General features: G+C 46.8%; 1 protein-coding gene across 1 annotated transcript; it reads right to left on the bottom strand.

The window, feature by feature from the left end:
- Window positions 1–237: 237 nt before the first annotated feature.
- On the bottom strand, window positions 238–8,910 carry HEBP2 (heme binding protein 2). Its single transcript, XM_045814745.2, has 4 exons — window positions 8,651–8,910; window positions 7,991–8,126; window positions 7,065–7,245; window positions 238–1,033 (listed from the first exon to the last, which is right to left on the bottom strand). Exons 1-4 carry the CDS (start codon window positions 8,750–8,752, stop codon window positions 835–837), a joined length of 618 nt encoding a protein of 205 aa, XP_045670701.1. The 5' UTR covers window positions 8,753–8,910; the 3' UTR covers window positions 238–834.
- Window positions 8,911–9,274: the final 364 nt, after the last annotated feature.

The following is a 9,274-nucleotide window of genomic DNA, read 5'->3' as shown; positions in this document are numbered from 1 at the left end:
TTTGGATTTTGTCAGTGGCAAGTGGCCGAACCTGGTCTGTTTGGGGCCCCTGGAGCCCGAAGAGCTTGTCCCCAGGACAGGCACATTCCAATACAATTAGGCACGGGTTCCAACCTCCTGATTGTGTGGCAACCCATTCTTTCAATAACTATAATCATTTTTATATGACCTCCAGAACTACATGAAATACTTTAAAAATGCACACGAATTTTAAAATTACATGTTTGTATACATGCCTTCGGGAGAGAACATGACTTTATTGAGTTTCAAAATGGGATAGAAGTCCCTAACTTCATAAATTTGTTCTTTGCCATGAAATATTAACCCTTTTGGGTATGGTGGGGATTCTCTTGTGCGGTGGGGGCTGTTGGGTGGATGGCGAAGAGGAGCCCACGGAGAATGTGACAGGGTCAGGTGCGAAAGAATCTGATTTTTGTCTCCAACTGAACTTCACCTCGAGACGCTTGACAGCCTCGCCGTGCCGCACGGGAGACCTCTTTAACATTTGTATTGATAATATCTGAAGGGGATAACTTCCAAATGACACAAATCCAAGTTGAAAAAGGCAACATGATGTGAAGAAGGGTCAAGTAACAGGACACTTCCCGGGAGCCTCATAGAAATAAACTTCTCCAGAGCTGCGACTGATTCACATGTTTCTAGAATACTGTCCCCCGCTCCCTGTGTATCTAGCTAAAGCTTCGAGCATTAAAAGGCACCTTGGGAATAAGCTCAGTTCATCGTAGTTCTCTCAGGTAGAGCGACTAGACCTGCATTTTACGGGTAGGTAGTGTTGATGTCTACAGTAAGCAGTGGAACTTCCTGGGTTCTTTCTCATTCATTTTCTTTGGAGGGTTCATTTTTCTGAATCAACCACACTTCATTATTTCTATCAAGCAACTTGAAAGGACTGTTGTAGCCTGCGGTGTAGTAAACCTTCTCATTGAAAACTTTTCCTTCCTCCCTCAAAGTGCTTGCTAACGTCAGAAGTTGTTCTTGATTTTTCTGAGCACTAGAGAATCCGTCGAAAGCCCTGCAAAGGAGAAAGTAAAGAACCGTGAATGACATTCATGCTGGTATAAATGTCAGGCTGGAAAGGAGAGCAGAAGTGGGCACTAGGAAGGCTGGCTCTATGGGGCGCCTGGGTGGCTCAGTTGTTAAGCGTCTGCCTTTGGCTCAGGGTATGATCCCAGGGTCCTGGGATCGAACCCCGCATCAGGCTCCTCCACTGGGAGCCTGCTTCTTCCTCTTCCACTCCCCCTGCTTGTGTTCCCTCTCTCACTGGCTGTGTCTCTCTCTCTGTCAAATGAGTAAATAAAATCTTTAAAAAAAAAAAAAAAAAAAGGAAGGCTGGCTCTAGTGCAGTTTCTGAGCCCCTCCCCCCAGCAGCTGACCCGGCCATTCCTCTCCTCTGGTTCCCAATCTCAGCGCCCCCTCGCCACACCGAGGAGACCCAGGAGGAGGCACACGTCCCAGCTGCTGGCAAGCAGATTTGGAACGTTCACCATCTCGTGCTCTAACTCTTGCTTCTCAGACTATCACGAGCGCGTATAAGTCATCTGGGAATCTTGCTAAAATGCAGACGCAGGAGGTCTGGGGTGGGGCCTGAGAATCTGCATTCCTAACAAGCTCCCGATGCTGCTGCTGGTCAGAGGACCCTACTGAACCCCCTTCGAAGACTCCCTTTCAGACTTCCAATTTCCTATGGAACACTTCCCCTCCCCTTCTCTCCTTGGGAAAAGGGTAGGTGCTGCATTACAGACGAATGTGATAGAGCTTCAACCCGATGAATTTACAGTCTAATGGAAGAGGGGAGCATTTTGGCAGTTCTTTATATACAGCCTGAGAAGAGATTTAACAGAGACAGGATCAATATGCTGGGGAACCCCGAGGATGTGACTGAATCGGGGGTAAGGATGTCATCTGAGTTGGGTGTGGCATGGAGGATGGTTTTGCTGAGCAGAAAAAGGGGGAAAGGGGAAGGATAAGAAAAGGAACGGATGTTCAGAAATAGAAAGCATGTTCATGGTGAGGCACAAAAGAAGCTCTGAAAGGTGAGTCAGAGCCAGAAAGAAGAACTTGGGGGTCACCTCAAGGCCTTTTGAGATTATTCTGAAGGATGCTGAGCAGAAAAGCAACTTAATAGGATCTGGGAAACACAGATGGAAAAGAGACTGGAGGGAAGGAGCCAGTTCGGAGGTTGCCATGGGGATGGGGAAGAAAAGACAGTCAAAAGATTTAAATAAAAAGTGGGAAAAGAGAATAAAAGTTTAAGTATAGATTTTCAAGTATATAAACAAAACTACCCTGAGGTTAAATTATGACAGCACACAGACCTAGCTGAGTTGCTGACATGTAAATATGATGAATTTGATTTTGAAGGTTAAGAATAAGAAACACAGAAAATCACGAATATTCGCAACATCCCTTCATTAGCATAAGTTGTATTATCAATGTGCCAATGGAAAAGCTTAGACCTACCATTCTTTAGGTAAGATGTAAGCTCTTCAGGGTACAAACCATCTTTATTTCACTCGACGATGCTCACGAGGCACCTAGAATTGTTCCTGCCACGCAGTATCTTTTAAACCCTCATTGAACAGCGTAGGAATCTATGAACGCACGTGTACGTGAAATACAACATTGAAGATAATTGACAAAACTGTTCTAATTTTCAGAATGTTGACTGATAATAATTCTGAGCCATGTGTTAAGAAATATTTGCCTCCTAAATCTATTATTTCCTTAATGAAGAGCCAATTCTTAGTCTGTTCTGCCTAAAGGAAACTTGCTTTCAGATCCTATTTCTGCCCTGAAATCAGATCTAGAACCCCCTAGTTAGAAATCATCTTTTGTTCTCTTAATACATATTGTTCTCCAATGATCCATCCACAGCTTTATTCAGTAGACACACATATGATTCTCTTCCCACACACCTGCCTTGCTAGGAGCTGCAGGATAGGAACAGAATGCCAGGTTACTGTATTCTTGAGAAAGTTACAGTCCATACCTCTATCACTATAATTTAGAATAACAGGCGAACAGAGTGGCTAGCTAACTGGAGAAACTGAGGAAGTCATCACGGAGGAGGTACCCTTTGATCCAAGTCCTGAAGGATCAAAGTGGGTGCTCCAGGAAGAAGAGAAAGAAAGAGCTAGAGCTAATAGGTCATGTTCACGTTTTAACTATTTTACAGATATTAACTCATTTAATCTCCATGGCAACCCTAGGAGATAGGTTGGTACTATAACTACACACATTTTACAGATGAAGAGCTTTGGGCAAGGAAAATCTGAGGAACCTGGCTGAGGTCACAGGTAAAGAGTTGTGGAAGGTCCTAGCCATAGCGATCTGATAACAAAAAGAAAAAAACCATCCAGATTGGCAAGGAAGAAGTAAAACTTCTTTTAAAGAAGTCTTTTAAAAAAAATAAATAAAATACTGATGAAAGAAATTGCAGAGGACACAAAGAAATGGAAAGACATTCCATGCTCATGGATGGGAAGAACAAATACTGTTAAAATGTCTATATTGCACAAAGTCATCTACATATTTAATGCAATCCCTATCAAAATACCAACAGCATTTTTCACAGAACTTGATCAAACGATCCTAAATTCTGTGTGGAACCACAAAAGACCCCGAATAGCCAAAGCCACCTTGAAAAAGAAAAGCAAAGCTGGAGGCATCACAATTTCAGATTTCAAGTTATATTACAAAGTTCTATAATGAAAACTGTATGGTACTGGCACAAAAATAGACACTTACATCAAGGGAACAGAATAGAAAGCCCAGAAATGAACCCACAATTATATGGTCGGTTAATCTTCAATAAAGGAGAAAAAAATATTCAATGGGATACTGGATTGTCTCTTCAACAAATGGTGTTGGGAAAACTGAACAGCAACTTGCAAAAGAATGAGACTGGACCACTTTCTTACACCATACACAAAAAGATTCAAAATGGGTTAAAGAACTAAATGTGATACCTGAAACCATAAAATCCTAAAATAGAACACAGGCAGTAACTTCTTTCACACTGCCCATGGCAACTTCTTTCTAGATATGTCTCCTAAGGCAAGGGAAACTAAAGTGAAAATAAAATATTGGGGCTACATCAAAATAAAAAGCTGCACAGCAAAGGAAACAATCAACAAAACTAAAAGTCAGCTTACAGAATGGAGACGGTATTTGCAGAGGACCTATCTGATAAAAGGTTAATATCCAAATATATAAAGAACTTGGAAAACTCAACACTCAAAAAACAAATAATCCAACTTAAAAATGGGCAGAAGACATGAACAGACATTTCTCCAAAGAAGACACCCAGATGGCCAACAGACACGGGAAAAGATGCTCAACATCCCTTATCAGAGCTTTACATCAAAACCCAGGGACGTACAGTATGATGACTAACATCATAAAAAAATATTTAAAAAAAAAATATCACTTATCAGGGAAATGTAAATCAAAACCACAATGAGATACCACCTCACACCTGTCAGAATGCCTAAAATCAACACCAGAAACAACAGGTGTTGGCAAGAATGTGGAGAAAGGGGAACCCTCTTGCGCTGTTAAGTGGGAACGCAAACTGGTGCAGCCACTCTGGAAAACAGTATGGAGGGTCCTCAAAAAGGAAAAAAAAAAAAAAGGAAAAAAAAAAAACCCAAAACAACAACTACCCTACGATCCAGCAATTACACTACTAGGTATTTACCCAAAGAGCACAAACATACGAATTCAAAGGGACACACGCGCCCTGATGTTTACAGCCACGTTATCTACAACAGCTAAAACACGCAAACAGGCCAAGTGTCCATCGGTGGGTGAATGGACCAAGAAGGTGTGCTACATATACATAATGGAATATTGCTCAGCTATAAAAAGAATGAAATCTTGCCATTTGCAACAACATGGATGGAGCTAGAGAGTGTTATGCTAAGCAAAATAAGTGAGTCAGAGAAAGACAACATATGATTTCATTCATATGTGGAATTCAAGAAACAAAATAAGTGAGCAAAGGGGGAGAAAAAAGAGAGCGAGGCAAACCAAGAAACAGACTCTTAACTATAGAGAACAAACTGATGGTCACCAGAGGGGAGGGGGGGAGGGGGATGGGCGGAACAGTTGATGGGGATGAAGGTGGGCACTTGTGATGAGCACCGAGGGATGGATGGAAGTGTTGCATCACCTGAAATTAATACTACACTGTATGTTACTAACTGGAATTTAAATAAAAACTTAAGAAAAAAGAGAGATGGGGAAGAAAACGGGCTGCTCAGTAAAGGGTGGGAAGGGAAGCAGAACATAACTAGTGGGGAGACACGGTCGGGCCACATTATAAAAGGCATTGTGAACAATCTGAACTTGACCCAGCAGCAAGTGGGAAGTCACCGAGATTTTTAGTGAAGTAATGGGTCAGGGTTTTAGTTTTGCTGCTGTTGTAGTAAGAAAGATCATGGGGGGCGCCTGGGTGGCACAGTGGTTAAGCGCCTGCCTTCGGCTCAGGGCGTGATCCCGGCGTTATGGGATCGAGCCCCACATCAGGCTCTTCCGCTATGAGCCTGCTTCTTCCTCTCCCGCTCCCCCTGCTTGTGTTCCCTCTCTCGCTGGCTGTCTCTATCTCTGTCAAATAAATAAATAAAATCTTTAAAAAAAAAAAAAGAAAGAAAGAAAGATCATGGGTTCCTGTGTGGAGCACGAGACAGAGAATGGCGGGCAGGTTAGTCCCAATGGGTGGGAGGCTACCGAGGTGGGACAGGCAAGACCTAAGATGAACAGACATCCGAGCGTCTACGTCATGCCAAGCACTAGGGGACCCAGAGATGACTGACATGTGGCTCCTAGAAGATGAGGACCTGAGGGAGTCACAGGGAAGGGGAGCAGGGAACAGAATCATGGGTCGTGTCCAAGGAGACTGGACCGGATCTGATGACGAGTTGTCAGGGAAGGATGTGCTGATGGTGGCCTTGGAGTCCCTGCTGGGAAGGCTGTCTGGTCGATGAGGCCCTTTGCTGAGACAGGCAAGAGAAGATCACTGCCCATAATCATTGAGAATTGGGGGAAGCCTCATTTGTAGAGCTGTTGAGTTTAATCCCCACCTACCTCCCATGGAAACATCCAACAAGTAGGTAACCGGGGCTGGAGACACTAAATTTTGAGAGTCACTGGACACCCGTAGTTGAAGCTTTATAAACAGATCACCCAGAGCAAGTCTGCTCTGACATGGGGGTCAGTGCGGGGCATCAGCAGCGCTTCCTGGGTGAGAGACAGAAACGGGAGGAGAAGAATGGCAAGAGAGTGACTTTCTGAGGCTTAACAGGATGAATCAGTATCAAGAGAACAGATGAGTCAATACACGGAGGCCGCAGGAGTCACACGGGCAAGGGCTGCCATCATGTGCCAGGGGCAAGGGCACGGCCGAGGGTGACGAGGGCAGTCCCAAGGAGATGGTATGGGCTCTCCCCGACTGTGGTGGTCTGAGGAGTCCATGGAAACAGAGACAGATTCCTTCAGCAGGAGCATGGTGACGAGAGGGAGAGAAAGGACTAAAGCGACGCCAGTATGAGACTGTTATCGTCTTCTGTGCGTGTTTTAAATTTCAACAGAGAGAATTTAAGAATGGGCCAGTCACCGAAAGCCTGAAACAATACAAAGGAGCCACTCCACGAACAGGGGCAGTGACGGCAGGAAGCAGCTCGTGTCCCTCTGGGACCACAGGAAGGGTGTGGGGCTCTCACGACCTAGAAGCTGGCAGGAGGGTACCGTGCACTGTGTGTTAGGATTTTTGTTCAGGTTTACGTCAACGGCAGGTTGAGACTAACGTGTGTTGTGTCTTAGTTGGGGAAGGTATGCAACCAATTCTTCATGGCATGGACTGATGATATCTTGCATAGACCCGTAGTAACATAGAAAACTAAGCCGGGAGGAAAACACCACAAGGTGCATTAGATCTCTTTTTCTATGGAAGGTGAAAGCCGGCTGAAACTGCAGAGGAGCTAAACTGAGAGCAGGCAAGGAAAGCTAGCAGTCGGCAGGGCTATAAATTATCTACCACTTACCGTACAAACACAGTCATTTCGGCTCTGTCTTCAATGAAGACATCTGACTCTGAAGGCCTGGGCGGATCAGATTGCTGTTCAGAGGGGATGTACAGGGAAATGGTAATGATAGACTCGCTGAAAGGACCTGCTCCGGGCTCCACGAGGCTTGTCACTGGAGCTGTCATTTTTATCTTCATCTCTGGACCATAAAATAATATTTAAATACCGTGAAAAGACCATGAAAGCAGAATTAGTTTCTTCATGACTGCTTCTAAAAACTTAACCTATTATTTTTTGATCTGAGTTTCCTGATTTACATGATGCTAAGGACACAAAATTTACCTTTGAAATAATTTTCATCATTGAAAAACAAGGGCAAAATGATTCAGTTATCCACTGGCCACATGAAAGACTTTCTGTACTGTTAATATTTCTGGTTAATAAATTCTAGTTTTAGGGACGGAAGGGAAAATTAGAGATCATATAGTCCAGGTTGTTCTTTCTTTCTTTCTTTTTTTTACGATTCAGAAACTGACATCCCCCCAGGCTAAGTGACCTGCGGAAACATAAATGGCGTCAGAGCCCGAACCAGATGTCTTGAGACCCTGGATCTTGTGTTGTTTGTACCTTCCTGCCTCCTGATGACTCTTAACCTACGAGTCACTAAATTACCTCGAAGCGTTAGCCATGAAAAGTACTGAACACTAGGTACACAGAGGCCCAGTTCGTCCAGCAGAAACAGACAAGAATAGAGGCTGAAAAGCACTATCCTCTTCTAGACTCTGTGAAGGGCCCTGAGCAGAGTCCCTGTCTTCAAGCATTAAGTCTTTGATGATCTCATTATTTTTCTATTCTAAAGTATATCTCTTTAATAAGCTAAAACTCAAGAATAAGCCAGGGGACTCAACGACAATATCTATAATTATAAGGTAAATTGTCTTCACCTTTCTCATTTTTGCCTTGAATGTAGCCGTTCAGCTTTGTAAAGCCAGTCTGGATGGCTGAATCCCAGTCCATAGACTCAACGGAAGTGCTGACCCACTTGGCTGGTCCATAGTGCCGGATCTCGTAACTGCCGGGCTGAAATGAACAGAGAAAATTTGGGGGAAGCAATTCCAAAAAGGCAGGACGTGAAAGGCAACAGTACAGGTGCCTTGATCTTGGTTCCACCCGGGATGGGCCCCTGGTTCCGTTTCCTAAGGACCTGCCAGGGCCTCTCCCCCGAGGCTCCCATCCTTGGGTTAAAGACGCTGGAGGCTTTCGCCCCACAGGCAGGAGTCGGGGACTCGGCTCCATTGACGTTAAGACCTAGCATCTGTTACGTCCTCTGGGCCATGAGGGTCCCACCGCGGGCTCTGGGTCCTGATCAATTCCACTTTCTTTTTTTAACCTCAAAAGAAACCGAGACGTGGCCTGTTGAAAAGGAGACGTAGCCATAAATGGCTAACCGACAGAATGTACCCATCTGGGCAGGAAAGGAGCTGGGGACCCAGACAACTTCAGAAATTGTACTTTTTACTGCAATCTGCGGGACCCTCCGGCGCCACTGCAAATCACCCGGCGCGCCCCGGCCCGCACCGTCCGCGCCCGCGGGAGGCGCCTACCTGGGGGCCTGCGTCCTCCGGAGCCGTCCAGCCCGGCGTCTCCACGGCTTGGGCCGCCGCGCGCTCGGCTGTCGCGGGCTCTGGTTCCAGCACCTCGGCCATGGGCGGCGCCGATGCTCGGGGGAGAGAGGCTAGCGAGCCGAGCCAGGAAGGGGCCGCCCCGCTGCGTGTGCGTACCGCGCCCGCCTGCCCGGCCGCGAGTCCCCGCCCCGGCGCTGCCCGGAGCCCCGGTCACCCGCCGACGCGCGTCCCTCCTCCCCGCAGTGCGGGGGACCCGAGTCCGCAGGAGCTTGGCCGCGCCTGGGCCGGGAGGGGGCGCTGCGACCGCGAGGCCTCCCCCCCCCCCCCCGCCCCGATTCCCACTCGGGCAGCTCCCGCGGAGCCGCGCCCCCCTTGCCCGGCTCCCCCCGCAGCGGGGAGGGCCGGAGACAGGCCTGCAGGGGCCGCTTAGGCCGGGCGTCCTTTGGGAGACCCTCCCGTCCGCCGCCCTTGTTTTTAAATTAAGCGGAGCGCAGAGGTGTCCACTGTGGGAGCCCGGGGTGGAGGACTCAGCAACTGGCTTGTGGGGTTTCCGGTGTAACCGGTTTGGGAATCTCTCCGCGGCTCCACCCGCGCGGGGAGCCG

This window comes from Ursus americanus, chromosome 11 (assembly GCF_024610735.1).
Source record: "Ursus americanus isolate L20-20 chromosome 11, mUrsAme1.1.p, whole genome shotgun sequence".
Lineage (NCBI taxonomy): Eukaryota > Metazoa > Chordata > Mammalia > Carnivora > Ursidae > Ursus > Ursus americanus.
Note: the sequence above shows the minus strand (reverse complement) of the source record. Positions and strands in the feature narration are given on the sequence as shown.

Excerpts from the sequence above, each read along its gene's own strand:
- HEBP2 (XM_045814745.2), bottom strand. The coding sequence starts at position 8,752 with ATGGCCGAGGTGCTGGAACCAGAGCCCGCGACAGCCGAGCGCGCGGCG. Across the intron at positions 7,246-7,990 it reads TCAAGGCAAAAATGAGAAAG|AGATGAAGATAAAAATGACA; the intron begins GTGAAGACAATT and ends TTTATGGTCCAG. Across the intron at positions 1,034-7,064 it reads GAAATGACTGTGTTTGTACG|GGCTTTCGACGGATTCTCTA; the intron begins GTAAGTGGTAGA and ends TCTCCTTTGCAG.